Source organism: Oncorhynchus masou, chromosome 32, assembly GCF_036934945.1.
Source record: "Oncorhynchus masou masou isolate Uvic2021 chromosome 32, UVic_Omas_1.1, whole genome shotgun sequence".
NCBI classification, from domain to species: domain Eukaryota; kingdom Metazoa; phylum Chordata; class Actinopteri; order Salmoniformes; family Salmonidae; genus Oncorhynchus; species Oncorhynchus masou.
The window spans coordinates 59759097-59775242 of NC_088243.1; the positions used below are offsets into that span (position 1 = coordinate 59759097).

A 16146-nucleotide genomic window follows, 5' to 3' on the forward strand; every position below is an offset into this window, starting at 1 on the left:
GATAAAATCACACTTTAAAAGGTCTGTGGGTGTGGAACATTTGGTGGTCGGGCCCAGTGCACTCCTTTTGGCTCAGGAGCAGCGCACTGGGAGGCCTCAGCCTCGCTCTGTCCTAATTGGTTGTGACCGTTTCTCATTAATTATAGAAAATAATAAAGTGAAGTCTTTTCTCAGTTGTCTTGTTTGGAGCCTGTCTCTGCAGCTGTCAGATAGAACAGCACGCCTGGGCCTACTGGATCCAAATGGGTGCTTTGCCATTCTGGGGGAGAGGTGGGGGAAAGGGGGGTACATATAGAGAAAAAGGGAAGTTTTGTACTATTCAAGTCTTTAGAGAAATGAGGCTTCGCTGACTCTCCTCTTCTACTTATGAATCTGTCCATTTTAAACAAAACAATTACACCCAAAACATTTGGACAGCTTCATCTTACATACATTTAGAATAAAGTGACTTGATCTTAGAATGTAGTTTGTAGTATGAAGTAAATTCAATGTGAGGAAGATGCACACACACATGCATGAGAAAGTGCCATGGTTATCAGTAATGTTGAATTCCCCTGAACGCTCTTCATAGATCACATGTTCCCCTGAGACTTCAATAACATTAAGAAGAAGCCCCTTCTCCCCCCTTGAGTCCTCACACCTTGAGTGGGACGGGACCCATCACTTAGTAGAGCTCTGTGTGCCTGCATGCACGTGTGTGAAAGTGTACACGGGCTACACGCCAGAGGAGGCTGGTAGAATGAGCTATAGGAGGATAGGATTATTATAATGGCTAGAATGGAATAAATGGAAAGCATTCAAACATGTGGTTTCCTTATTTTTGGTGTGTTCCATCCATTACAATGAGCTCTTCCTCCTATAGCTGCCCCCACCAGGCTCCTCTGCTTCACGCTCACAGACGACGTTGGGCCTCCTCTGCTTCACGTGTGTGTGTCTCTCTATTGTATCTTTTCTATGTGTAATGCCTCATAACCACTGCAGGGTAACTCTGGCCTGGGCTTCAGCATCGCTGGGGGGATGGACAATCCACACATCCCAGATGACCCAGGGATCTTCATCACCAAGATCATCCCTGGAGGAGCTGCAGCTATGGATGGCAGGCTGGGGTGAGTTAGTCCCCCCCCCCCCCCTCTCTCTCACTTCACCATTTCCCTCTCGCCAGGCAGTCAGAGGTGTGTGTGTGTGTGTGCCCCCAGTAATTCACTGGAAAGCCAAAGTCTAAAACATGCAAATGATGATCGAGTGCTTTCGGTGTACTGCCGTCCTATGTGTTTTTTATTTTATTTAAACTTTATTTAACTAGGCAAGTCAGTTAAGAACAAATGTTTATTTACAATGACGGCCAACCCCGGCCAAACCCGGACGACGCTGGGCCAATTATGCGCCGCCCTATAGGATATTTATGTACCTTATTACACATGATATGCCTTATTACACATGATATCACAGTGCTTTAGACCACTGTGCCACTCGGGAGCCCAGTTTGTGTTTGTTTTTTTGTGTGTTTGTGCTGTTGACTAGTCTGTTGATTCTATCCATATTGTACAGCCTGTGGATTGACATTAATTCCATAATTATGATTCAGTAGGCAAACGGATAAATCATCATATAGTGTAGATACAGTGAGTGTACAAAACAATAAGAGCGCCTACTCTTTCCATGACCTAGACTGACCAGGTGAAAGCTATGATCGCTTATTGATATCATTTGTTAAATCCACGGGAGGAGACGGGTTAAATAAGCATTTTTAAGCCTTGAGACATGGAATGTTTGTGTGCGCCATTCAGAGGGTGAATGGGCAAGATAAAATATTTAAGAGCCTTAGAACTCAGTATTAGGAAGGTGTTCTTAATGTTTTTGTACACAGTGTATATTATGTATGTGTATATACAGTACTAACGGCGTTGTAAAATATGAACGTTGTTTCCCCTCGTCTCCCCAGGGTGAATGACTGTGTGCTGCGTGTGAACGAGGTGGATGTGTCTGAGGTGGTCCACAGTCGGGCGGTAGAGGCCCTGAAAGAGGCTGGCCCTGTGGTCAGGCTGCTGGTCAGGAGAAGACAGGCCCCTCCTGAGACCATCCTGGAGATCAACCTGCTTAAGGGGCCCAAAGGTCAGCTATATGTAGTACATATATGAATGAATCCTCATTGTGAGGGCCAGGATATTCTTGGCCCCTATAACTTAACTGTAATGTATATATGAATATGTATATATGAATAGGGGGGAAATAGTAATTTTGTTGTCTCTTGGTGTCTTTGTAATGTATTTTATATAAAACATTTTATTTAGAATTGAATGTAATATCTTCTGTTGTTTTTGACTGTCCTCTTTGCGCTTCTCACCCCCAGGCCTTGGCTTCAGCATTGCTGGCGGGATCGGCAACCAGCACATCCCTGGAGACAACAGCATCTACATCACAAAGATCATCGAGGGCGGGGCCGCACAGAAAGACGGACGGCTGCAGACCGGAGACCGCCTGCTAGCTGTAAGAACACATATCATTTGCATCTTTGTTCATTACCTGGGCTTACCCCTGCTTCGATGTAGCAGAGGTGGTTTGGTGAAGCCAGAGTGAATGCCTAGACTTAAGCTCAGCAGCCTAACACAGTCTTTAATTGTGTAGAAACCCCGGGTTCCACACACAGTCAATTACACAGATAGTGACCTACGATACTGAGCTCTAATGGATGCCCTAGAACAGTCTTGATTCCCTTACTGTTTAGTGATCCATACCCTGCACACTTCAGGACACTGCCACTTTGGTGGGTGCCTCTGTGCCTATCCCTGGACGTTTCTCAAGAGAGCCAGGCGGGGCGACGCGCATCAGCGTTTATGGCCCTGTGTGTGATTGATACGGTGCTGGAGACTGGGTTCAAACAGCCCAGCTGCTCCCCGGGCATATTCTGTTCTATACCGGCAAAAGATAAAGAGAACCACCTCCCAGGCTGAATGAGTGACTACGCTGTTAGAAAAATATGAGATGTGTTTAAGACTGCCATAAATAAGAACAAAGCCATTAAGCACTGCTACCTTTGTTCGGGGAAGAGCCGTGAGTGACTACAGCTGCCCAACACTGAATCCCCACTGCACTGTTTTCATCACAGTACACTTCTGGACGGATGGCCGTATCATTTGTGTTATTTGATCAGTTTATCCCCGAAATCCATGCATTTATCTGTCGACACAATGATGCAGATGTGGCGGCTCCGTAAATAAGTAATCTCTTGCAACTGTACCTATATGGAGCAGCTCTGTTCAAAACCTTTGAAATATTATCACATACTTTATCTTAGTAGTACACAGTAACAGTAGTGTATGATTGATTTGCGTGTGGCTCAGGCAAACTAAAAGAGGTAGCTATAAGCCTCAGTGTTATGGACTTGAAGATTTGACTGTGGTCTGTGTGCTTCAGGTGAACAACATCATCCTGCAGGACGTGCGTCACGAGGAGGCGGTTGCGGCACTGAAGAACACCTCTGACATGGTCTACCTCAAGGTGGCCAAGCCTGGACCCGTACACCTCAACGACATGTACGCCCCTCCGGACTACTCCAGCAGTACGTATCTTCTTCTGCTAGCTACTGTATTCACCTATGGCTCAAACTAAACACCCCCTCCCCTCATACTCTCATACTGCTCACAATGCATTACAACTACAGTTGAACATTCCAGGCGATGGATGCCTCAATGGTACTGTACCAGCACACACAGTTTGTTTTAATGGAAGACCACAGGAACCCTGCGATAATGACACTGGTGGTCTCTTTCCACACTCCTTATTCGCAGTTTATACCTTAAAAACCAACACATGCATCAGTTGTTAGAAGAAGGCTCTGTTGATTAGCATTAGCTTTAGGTCAGGGGTCACCTTCTTGACTTGAAGAGCAATTTGTTTTCCACACACACAAAAAAATAGTTTAGAGGGAGCTTCAGAAGAAGTTTGAGCCCTTTTCAAGCGCAATAGTGGCAATATCTGATATTCAGCACCACAGATAGCAGTCAGATCAAATTACCACGAAATCTGGCAATTCAGGGTCACCGAGCAGTGGCTGTCTAGTGAAGTTACAGGGAGAATCAAATCTTGTGAACATACATTAAATATGCTACAGAAGTAGTGTTACTTTTTTATTTAAAAACCTACAAATGAAGGACATTGTTGTTTTCCAGGGATTCATTGAAATACCCACATCAAGCCCCGCAAGATATTGAATAATGAAACACAGGTACACAAATATTATAATGCAAACAGAAGGTTTGATTGTAATAGACATTTATTATACTGATTTAACAAAAGCTTTTGTTTATTTACTTTGCTTTTATAAATGAGAAATTAGCCCATTCAGACAGACCTTGTCTGCACACTTTCAGTAACAGAAACTTAACCTTCAAAAGGTTATTTTCTGTATATTTCAAAAACAGAATAAAAGTAAGATACGGTTTTGATAATACATAAGATATGTATTGTCCTGTAGATTGTAACGTAGCATATCTAAGTTTGTCCTGATCTTTCCAAACACATTTATAAAAGATAAAAATAAATAAACATCCTCTCACTGTTAACTGCGTTGAGGGAGGGAGTAGGAGGTCTTCCCTGTAACGCACATCGTTGAGTTTGCCTGCAATGAAAACAAGCTCAGCCCGATGATGCTGTGACACACTGCCCCAGACCATGACGGACCCCCCACCACCAAATCGATCCCGCTCCAGAGTACAGGTCTCAGTGTAATGCTCTTTCTTCGACGATAAACGCGGATTCGACCATCACCCCTGGTGAGACAAAACCGCGGCTCGTCAGTGAAGAGCACTTTTGGCCAGTCCTGTCTGGTCCAGCGACGGTGGATTTGGGCCCATGGGCGACATTGTTGTGATGTCTGGTGAGGACCTGCCTTACAACAGGGCTACAAGCCCCCAGTCCAGCCTCTCTCAGCCTATTGCAGACAGTCTGAGCACTGATGGAGGGATTGTGTGTTCCTGGTGTAACTCGGGCAGTTGTTGTTGCCATCCTGTACCTGTCCCGCAGGTGTGATGTTCGGATGTACCGATCCTGTGCAGGTGTTGTTACACGTGGTCTGCCACTGCGAGGACGATCAGCTGTCCATCCTGTCTCCCTATAGCGCTGTCTTAGGCGTCTCACAGTACGGACATTGCAATTTCTTGCCCTGGCCACATCTGTAGTCCTCATGCCTCCTTGCAGCATGCCTAAGGCACGTTCACGCAGATGAGCAGGGATCCTGGGCATCTTTCTTTTGGTGTTTTTCAGAGTCAGTAGAAAGGCCTCTTTAGTTCATAACTGTGGCCTTAATTGCCCACCGTTTGTAAGCTGTTAGTGTCTTAACGACCGTTCCACAGGTGCATGTTCATTAAACAAGATGGGAAACAGTGTTTAAACCCTTTACAAATGAAGATCTGTGCAGTTACTTGGATTTTTACGAATTATCTTTGAAAGACAGGGTCCTGAAAAGGAGACGTTTCTTTTTTTGCTGAGTTTAGTTGTTTGTTTGTTGAGGAAATCTATACATAGCAATGGAGCCGTTGGTTGCCGACCCCTACTGTAGGTACACAACATTGTCCGTATCACAGGGATGTTTATGGATTATCTCAGTGAGTGGTAGAGCTGTTTCAGTGTGCTCTCCTCGACTTGGCTGTGCCCAGACTCCTACATGGTGCAGACACACTGCTGCCCACAGAAACACCAAGCCCAGCTCTCTCTCTCCCACTGAGTGTGGAGGCTTTCTCACATCCCACCCACTTCCTCAGGAGAACCTATGGCCTGGGGCTCCTGCCAGCCACACACATCGATTTACTGAAGAACCACACACACACAGACACAAAATACCTGTACTGGAATGTATGTCATTATTACAGGTATACTATATTGTACTAAACAATGTGTATGTCAACCAGTGATTTATTATCAAAGGGCCTGTACAGTAGTACTGCATATTTTCATTGTTATTTTGTATGTGTGGTTTCCATGACTTGAGCAAGCCCCTTATACTGACATGAAGGAATAGTTCACTATTTTACAGCATGATGTTAGACTGTTCCTCTCCCTGAAAGTAGGCTATGAGCCAGGATAAATTGGTATCCATAGTTTGGTTTTCTTTAAACAGTCACTATAGTCTTCAGCTAACTTTAAAAAATAATTGGAAGTAATGTGGGCATGTGATCCCCTGTGACCAAAATCACCTGAAATCAACTCAAATAATCTCCATATTTGGTTAGATGTTACTTACAGTTGATTTAGAAATAAAAATATATAAAATAAATATATAAAAAATACAAATAAACATGTTCACATACCCCTATCAAAAGGTTGCTGGATTGAATCCCCGAGCTGACAAGGTAAACATCTATCGTTCTGCCCCTGAACAAGGTAGTTAACCCACTGTTCCCCGGGCGAGGGGTTGGGTGACATGCAGAAGACACATTTCAGTTGAATGCATTCAGTTGTACAACTGACTAGGTATCCCCCTTTCCCTTTCACTAAAATTGATTTTTAGCTAGCGGTGGCTATAGTTAGCTGAAGTTTGTGGCTGTTTAAAGAAACGTAACCTGGCCCATATACGACTTTCAGGGTGAGGAACCATCTAACATCATGTTGTAAACTAGTGAACTACTCCTTTAAGCCAGCTCTGAAAGTATGACCTATAGTCAGATGTTCTTCAAGGGATTTTAGAGCCATGAGTCTTGAGTACTGTAGCCCCATGATGGAATGTAAATCTGGGAACTTTCTAGACTTTAGCTACTCAAAATCTCTGGTGTAGGACATACTGTGGTCTCACACATCTATTGTATTTCCGGTAGAGAATACCCACACTGACTAATCTGTAGAGAGAATACTGTCTTTAATGGGCCATAGGTTTTTTTAACAGGCATCGTCACATGTATGATAGTGTTATGAGTTGATCCCTCTTGGCAAGAGTGCTGCCAGGCCTCCAGTGGACCACTGTTTTAATCATCCCTCCTTTCCATCTACTGGTCTGGCCCTCCCTGCCCTCCCTCCAGCCTTCCCCACCATGGTGGATAACCACATCAGCCACAACTCAGGCATGGCCTACATGGGAGCTATGGAGCCCAAGCCCGTCTACAGCCAGCCCCCCCAGGTCACGCCCTCCAGGTACTCCCCAGACCCACGTCACATGCTGGGGGAGGAAGACTTCACCAGGTCAGTACCATTTTTTTGCTTGTATTTTTCTTTAATTATCTCATTGTTCTACAGCACATAAATATTTTAAAGGATGATATAGCTATGCAGTATAATTCACAAAAGGGGGAATTATATTTTACCAATAAGTCCCGGGGGGTGGTATATGGCCAATATACTATGAGCTGTTCTTATGTACGACGCAACGTGGAGTACCAGGATACAGCCCATAACCGTGGTATATTGGCCATATATCACAAAGCCCTGAGGTGCCTTATTGCTGTTATAAACTGGTTACCAATGTAATTAGAGCAGTAAAAAATAAATGCTTTGTCATACCCGTGGTATGCGTTCTGATATACCATGGCTGTCAGCCAATCAGCATTCAGGGCTCAAACCACCCAGTTTATAATATGTTGTTTACCATGTGAATGTAAGTTTTAAGAGTAGTTTTGACAATCCAGGGTTAGAGTCACTTTCTCGTGTCAAAATAGCACAGGGCCAGCAGAGCGCAGTAAGAGGGCTTTTTGTTGTAAACTTTAGAATATGAATTATTTAATTTTGGTGTGGTGACCGTTGCTTTACCTGGCGTTCCCCGGTGTTGTGGCTTTCTTTGGTGATATGTATGTAGATTGATGTAGTTTAGTGGGCCTCCAACAGTGTGGCAATGTGTTTGTCTCTGGTTGACAAGCTGGGCAAGGAGGGTTCAGTTTTGTCTGAGGTGGCAATGTATAGCCCAAATACCTCAAAGAAGCCCTCTCATCCCAAAGTCCCTCCTCCTTGTTCTGTCTTACGACCTCTTGGCCAAACACTGAAACAACATTCACAGAGCTTGATTTGAGAGCTTCAGAGTCACCTTAATATCCCAAGCTATTGTGTGTGTGTGTGTGTGTGTGTGTGTGCATGTGCAATGTGTGGCAATGACTGTATGGTTCATGTGGGCGTGTATTTATGTGTGTATCCGACTGTGTAGTTTTACAATGTTTGTGTGTAGCAGTTTCTATATATGTGCATGTATGTATGTGTATTTGTCCTGTGTAATTGTCCCGTATACTGTACATGTGTATTCTGTGTTTATGTCCTACTCAAGCCCCATTCACTGTGATTTCTGTACTCCCCCACCAGGCCTGAACCTATTTACAGTGTCATCCACAAACAACCTGGGGACAGCGGGGTACCCCTGGGTCTCTACAGCGGGGGGATACCCCGGGACACAGGCTACTGTTCTGGCCAAGGCCCAGTCCCCTCCTCTGGCAGGTACTAACCCAGTGGCGTCGCTTGGTCCGCTTAGCTAATCTTACGAACTAGCTACAGCCCTGTGTTGTCCTACCTTCACCCGCCTCGCCACACCTGTATCTGGGCTTGGCAGTAGACTGTGGTGCCTGGAGACAGGGGAGAAGTGGTGATAGAGGGGGATCACCATGGCAAAGGTTTAGGGACGTGGCTCCACTTTGAGACTAGAGGAGGAGGAGAGATGGCAACAGATAGAAGAACAAAGGGATGAAGAGAAAGGGAAGTTAGGAGGGAAAAGGAGGAAGGAGTGCTGTTTGTGCTGACAGAGCTCTCTTGTAAGGAAGGGTGTCCCATCTATGTCTGATAGAATCTATCGGTCTGCGTGTAACAGTCTATACATGTCTTACCTCTCCATGTCTGCTCCTGCTTTTAATGTTGGTGGTCATACTCACAGTATACATCTATAAAAGCCTTTACAGTGCCCTGTGTTACTTTTGTAAGGTTGAAATAACCACAGTGGCTTCGATAATGATCTGCTTTGACTACCTGTCTAAGATGGATAACATCTGAAACAGCCCTCCCCCAAGTCAAGTGTGAAAGTGTTCTACCGGTATTGGTTTCATCCTTTATTTTGTATATCCAGAGTTAATATTTAATCATTGTTTTTCCTACACTGGCATGCTCCATTTTGACTTCACATCTAACCTCCATTTACTTATTGCTCGTGTTTATAAACACCATTTTACATTAAGAGTAAAAAATATGTGCTAATAGTGTTAAATCATCAAACTGATCATAAATATGAATTAGAAACAGAAGCATTAGTACAGTCCTGAGCTGAGAGCAGCCCTAGCCTGAGCCGGCTGACTGAGTTATACCTGCCCTTCACAGAGACACACGTCTCCACAGGACCGCTCGCTGGCACAAGCTGCTCAATTCCATCTGGCAGGAGCCGAGTCTAACCAAGGCCCGAGTCCCCAGCCAAGCCACTGTCATTGTCCTAGCTTCCCTACTGAAAACCTCTACGGCAGATATATGGACAGAATGTCTGTTAGTGTGTGTCTGGCTTGTTTATGAGTGTGTATTTAATGTAATCTACCTGTCTCTGTGTGTGTAGAGTTGATTCGTTTTATGTGTTGTCATATATTTGTGCTGCGTGTCTGCTGTCTGTCCTACCTCCCTCATCAATCACCATGTAGTCATGGATGAATGCCTTTGTTGCTCGTTGCATGCCACTGTATTTATGATTGTGTAGAGTATGCGTACCTAATCTATGTCAGTGTGCATGGATGCCTGTGTTTGTGTGTGTGTGTGTACAGAACATGCCACCAGTGCATGTGTGTATGTGCCAGTGTGTGTGCATACAGTATATGCTTGCATGCAGGTGTGTGTGTAGACAGACTGAGGGGGTAAAGTGAACAGATAACATTGGGAGGAGGTGTAACTGGAGGCTGTCATCACACACACACACACGCACATGCACACGCACGTGCAGCACAGGAATGTTTTGCCTGCTGCTGTCCTTATGTAAATATAAACACTGGGCCGTGGTTTTACCATAAATGTTTTGGGAAGTGAGAGGCTTATCCAGCACGGGGCAGCAAATGAGGAGTGCCGGACATTCCTGCAGCTGTCGTGATTCATCTACACTCTGGGAAAACCAGGCCATGCACCCAGGTCCACCCCCCCCCCCTCCCCTCCTCACAAAGGCAGCCCACGCTGCCAACATTAATCACATACACTGATCTACTCAGACATTTCCTCATAATGTGCTGACGCATAGACACACACACACATTAATGTTGGCTCCCTCACGTTGCAATATAACTCATACACACACACATAAAGACACTTGTTGGTATACATTACATGCATACCCACCCAGACAACACACACATCAACACACATGCCCCTGGTCTACAAACACACACATGCCCCTGCTCTGTCTTCCAGGGCCTATACAGTATGGCAAGTCTGCTTCAAACCTAAACAGAGAGACGTTGTCACGGATGACATCATCCCAACAGACTTCCAGTCCAGTCAGACTAGATCAACGTCTAGATGCATCAGATTCCCTGCTGTCGGATAGGAGAGAGACCTCCCTGCAGCCCAGGAGGATTTGTATAGGATTTTATTCTCATGGTTTTTATTGGAAGATGATTATTCTAGTGTAAAGCGAGGGCTTCCCGAGGAGTGGAGCTTGACTCAGTCAGAGAGAGAGGACCGGAATTGTCTGCCCTGTGTCCATCTGCGACACCATGCGTCCCCCTCAGTGGTGCTGCCATCATCTCAGACACATTCACTTCTCCATCTGACACTACGACCTCCTCTGCATGGTGGAGGATATTCTGGAGACGGAGAACCTACGACACCATTCTGTCCTGAAACAACAGACCCTAGATGAGGAGGGATACATACCATGCTATGTGAAGTAGAGACCATTCTAAACAGTGGCCCAATCACCACGGTAACCAACGACCCCCTGGATCTAGAAGCCCTCATCCCAAATCACATGTTATTGTTAAAGTCGAAGCCTGACCTACCCCCTGCAACCTTTCAAAACAACCAACTGTACATCAGCCGGCGTTGGAAGCAAGTCCAGTATAGGTCGACACATATTTTGGAAGAGATGGACACAGGAGTACCTGCCAGTACCTGCAACAAAGTGAAACGCAGCTTTAGTGAAGGAGATGTGGTTCTGGTCATGGGACCCCACTGCACCACGTAGTGCATGGATACTCGGGAAGGTTCTTGAGACCCAGCTTGATTCCAAGGGGTTAGTAGGTGCAGTACGCTTGAAAACAGGAACCAACATTATAGAAATGTTGGATGTTGGTTCTTTTTTTAACCTTTATTTAGCTAGGCAAGTCAGTTAAGAACAAATTCTTATTTACAATGACGACCTAAACCGGCCAAACCCAGACGACGCTGGGCCAATTGTGCGCCACCCGATGGGACTCCCAATCGCAGCCGGTTGTGATACAGCCTAGATGGAAAGCGCATTCAAGTTCAGTAAAGGAATGAATCACTCTGTGTGACTGTTCGTCGACAGACTGTCTCCACCTCCTCAAAAGTCTCTCTAAATCCCTCTCATTATTTATTTCTCTCTCTCTCTCTCGATTTCACATTAAATACAATTGGGACTGGTGTGTAGGAGCCAAATAGGTAATTTTGTATATTTGCATGTTTTCAATTCATGATGCATGTCTGTTTTATGTGTGTTTGCCATTAATCCCCTGTCAAGTGTGTGTGTACCCCCTCTACTGGCCAATGGAGAATACAGTTAGAAGGCATACATTCTCCAAGGCCTACTGGGAGTGACTGGAATGGCAGCACACACACAGTCTTTTGACCATACCAGACCAAGTGTACCATGCTGTTTGTTTCTTTAGTTTAATGATCAGAATTAGTTTTGGTAGAATTGTGTACACTTTTGTACCCATGTATTATTATTTTTCAACTTGAATCAAACTCTGGACATTGGATTTGTCTGCGTCAAGACTAACATTTCAGCACTCTCCATTGTGGCTTAATGACTAGAATGGAAATTGTATTGGGACAATTTTATTGGACAATTTAGCCACTACAGGAACCATATGCAGATATCTTAGTATACAGTATGTCACTTTTGTTTTGTGTGACCTTTTATTTATCCAGGTTAATCTCGTTGAGATAAAATATATTTTTTTAAGTGAGACCTAACGACGAGAATGGTGTTTGTTTTTGAGTGTGCGTCTTTGCTGACCAATACCACAACCTGAACTGTTTAGCTGGGCGGCTATCAGAGAGTAAAGAATGCTATTGGCCAGGACTGTTTGCCCTGAGACTAGATACTGTAAACACAACAGGAATCTACAGAGCAGTGCAGCAGGTGAGCTAATCAATAACTTGGTGTTGTTCTTCCATTGTGAATGCGCTCAACCTTTGACTGGTAAGCTTTGAGAGCATCACAGGGATATATACACATTAGCAGCAAGCCCTTCTATGGCACTTCTATGGCCACTGGAAACCATTCATAGACGGGGGAAAGATTAGAACAGGGTAATCATAGTTCAGGATCAGTTGAACGCCTGAGTTAGTCTAAACTGTTAATCATTCATTGTGCCTGGTTTATTCTTAGCCGCTCTGAGAGGCTTGAAATATCTTGAACCGTCTGTCGCCTTTTCCATGTCAAATTAGAATGAAATAATAGGTCTAGGAGGAGAGAGGCAGTGGCGGTAGAATCCACTGGAGAATGTGAAGGTGAAAACTAGAAGGACAAGAGAGCAGTCTTTCTTTCATCTATATATACCAGCCCTGCATACTTTGGGCTTGTGAGCCTGCTACAGAGAGAGAAAGAAAGAGCTAATGTTTAACACTGAGACTTGGTCTGTCTGTCTGCCTATGTTTGTGGAAAATGTTGGTCCGCAGTGTCCACCATTAATCAGCCAAGCAGAACCAATTACTGGGCTGAGGCGAGGGAGAGCCAGAGCAGAGTGCTGGGGCAGCGCGACCCGCTAAACCCCACATCTCCATTCAGAGCATTAGGACTGGGCTGCCTCAGCCTCTGCCAAAACACTAAGGGGAGGGGGATGGCTGTTACAGAGAGGGAGAGGCAAAGCGAGAGAGGGAGAGAGAGAGAACAAGAGCCAGAGCGAGTTGGAGAGAGAGAGAATAAGATAGACAGGCCCATAGAGGCATGGAGAGAGGAGAGGGACAGGCATAGAGAGTAAAGGTTTTATAGCACCATAACGGTTTACATCCCTGGCGTGGATGAAAAAACAGGGGAAGGGGAGTCAGGTCCCAGAATTGCCCAAGCATTTTTTTTCCTGATTTTAGGATTCCATACATGTGCTGGCACAAAACACACACACACACATTTACTTGAGAGCATCAGCACTCATATAACTCAAACAGCATGTAGTCTGAAGGTCTTCCCATCAACATCCCACTCCCGCCGCCTTTTGCTGTGATACACAGCCCTCTGAGCCACACAAGGGAAGCCTGGGCAACAAAATGAGGAAGCTTGGAACGGGGGAACCTACCCTGGCTGTTTCCTGTAGGATGTGGTTCTGTTCTGTAGAGATGGCTCTGGTCTAGTCTGTGTGGGCGGGTGAGGTTTAAGTCTTGTCCTGTTGCTGATGAGGAGTAGAATGTAACAGCCAACAAAGTGGAGCTGTATCTCATCACACAACATCCTGAGATTACGTCTGTACACAGCGAGCCTCAACCATAGCTCCTCTCACAAGCAGGGCAAAGATAGAAAGTGGGGTTAGGGGACTTTGAGACGTTGCTTGGAGTTGACGTAATAATGTACCACAGTCAATAGCCACCATGTTTGCAGGGAACATCTCATCCTCCATGTCATTTGTGAGAGCTCACCCCAAGCGGCTGAGGAAGTGACTGTCATTCAGGAGCAAACACAGGATCCTCGGGTAACCATGGTGATGCATGTGTCTGAGTTGGAATGGTCCAATACTGTCTGGTCCGATGTGCGGGGTACAACGATCTTCTTGTGTCGCTGCATGCGGTTATTTTTAAGATGATCTCTCTCGTGTGCTACTCACGTTTGTTACTCCGTTGTGTATGTAAGGGTGATATTGTTTTTCAAAAAGGTATTCATCCTTCAGAAATATATATAGAAAGGAGCCTCTGCAAGGCAGAATTGTACATGGATGACAGAAAGAAAAGGAGAGTGTGTATGTGTGTGGTCAGTATGGGCTTATTACATCTCTGTGACTCATCCTCCCATGTGGGAACAAACCTAATGCAGTAATTGCAAAAAGACTTGCCTACTATAGTTCCTGACTTTCACTGCCAAACAGGCTTTATTCACATGCACTAATTTGAGACTATGGGCATGAATCTTAAATGTATAGACTCTCAATTGAGGAAATGTATAATTTAAGGGTATTGTAACAGTCTAGGATGTACTGATATGGGTTTTAGATCAGGAGATATTTATGTAAGTACCATCCAATCATTGCTCTTCAGTCAAAGTGCCTTTCATTTATGTTATTAAACCTTTGTGAAACCATATAAAAACGTACCATGTGTCACACCCTGACCATAGTTGCTTTGTATGTTTATATGTTTTGTTTGGTCAGGGTGTGATCTGAGTGGGCATTCTATGTGTGTCTAGTTTGTCTGTTTTTGTGTTTGGCCTGATATGGTTCTCAATCAGAGGCAGGTGTTAGTCATTGTCTCTGATTGGGAACCATATTTAGGTAGCCTGTTTGGTGTTGGGTTTTGTGGGTGATTGTCCTTTTGTCCTTAGGTCTGTCGTGTGTTAGCTTGCACCAGTATTAGGCTGTTTTGGTTTTCGTTACGTTTATTGTTTTTTGTATTGATTCGTGTTTCTTCAGTTTCATTAAACATGGATCGCAATAGCCACGCCGCATTTTGGTCTGACTCTCTTTCACCTATAGAAAACTGTGACAGAATCACCCACCACAACAGGACCAAGCGGCGTGGTAACGGGCAGCAGCAGGAGCAGCATAATAAGGACTTCTGGACTTGGGAAGAAATCCTCGACGGGAGAGGACCCTGGGCTAAACCAGGGGAGTGTAGCCGCCCCAAGGTGCAGCTCAAAGAGGAATGGACATGGGAGGACGAACTGGACGGTAAAGGACCCTGGGCACAGCCAGGAGAATATCGCCGCCCCAAAGAAGAGCTGGAGGTGAAGAAAGCGGAGAGGCGCTGGTATGAGGAGGCAGCACGGTGACGCGGATGGAAGCCCGAGAGTCAGTCCCAAAAATGTATTGGGGGGAGGCTCACAGGGAGTACGACGCTAGATAGGAGACCTACGCCAACTTCCTGTGGTTACCGGGGGGCTAGAGAGACCGGGCAGGCACCGTGTTATGCTGTGGTGCGCACGGTGTCCCCAGTGCGGGTGCATAGCCCCGTGCGGTACATTCCAGCTCCGCGTATCGGCCGGCCTGGAGTGAGCGTCGAGCCAAATGCCATGAAGCCGGCTCTACGCATCTGGTCTCCAGTGCGTCTCCTTGGGCCGGCTTACATGGCACCAGCCTTGCGCACGGTGTCCCCGGTTTGCCTGCATAGCCCAGTGCGGGCTATTCCACCTCGCCGCACTGGCAGAGCGACCGTGAGTATTCAACCAGGTAAGGTTGGGCAGGCTCGGTGCTCAAGAGCTCCAGTGCGCCTGCACGGTCCGGTCTACCCAGTACCACCTCCACGCACCAACCCTCCGGTGGCAGCTCCCCGCACCAGGCTTCCTGTGCGTGTCCTCGGCCCAGTACCACCAGTGCCAGCACCACGAATCAGGCCTACAGTGTGCCTCGCCTCTCCAGCGCTGTCAGAGCCTTCATCCTCTCCTGCGCTGCCGGAGTCTCCCGCCTGTTTAGCGCTGCCAAAGCCTTCCGCCTCTACAGCGCTGCTGGAGTCTCCCGCCTGTTTAGCGCTGCCAGAGCCTTCCTCTTCTACAGCGCTGCTGGAGTCTCCTGCCTGTTCAGCGCTGCCAGTCTGCATGGAGCAGCCAGAGCTGCCAGTCTGCATGGAGCAGCCGGAGCTGCCAGTCTGCATGAAGCAGCCAGAGCTGCCAGTCTGCATGGGGCAGCCAGTCTGCATGGAGCAGCCAGAGCTGCCAGTCTGCAAGAAGCCGCCAGAGCTGCCAGTCTGCAAGAAGCCGCCAGAGCTGCCAGTCTGCAAGAAGCCGCCAGTGCTGCCAGTCTGCAAGAAGCCGCCAGAGCTGCCAGTCTGCAAGAAGCCGCCAGAGCTGCCAGTCTGCAAGAAGCCGCCAGAGCTGCCAGTCTGCAAGAAGCCGCC

General features: G+C 46.2%; 1 protein-coding gene across 5 annotated transcripts in view; it reads left to right on the top strand.

The window, feature by feature from the left end:
• Positions 1-16146, top strand: part of LOC135526342 (disks large homolog 3-like) — a 146918-nt gene that overhangs the window by 88211 nt on the left and 42561 nt on the right. For all 5 annotated transcript variants that reach the window (XM_064954641.1, XM_064954643.1, XM_064954644.1 and 2 more), the window contains 5 exons: positions 982-1106; positions 1943-2112; positions 2351-2487; positions 3415-3559; positions 7011-7170. In XM_064954641.1, the coding sequence (XP_064810713.1) occupies positions 982-1106; positions 1943-2112; positions 2351-2487; positions 3415-3559; positions 7011-7170 (737 nt within the window). The remainder of the gene's footprint in view (positions 1-981; positions 1107-1942; positions 2113-2350; positions 2488-3414; positions 3560-7010; positions 7171-16146) is intronic.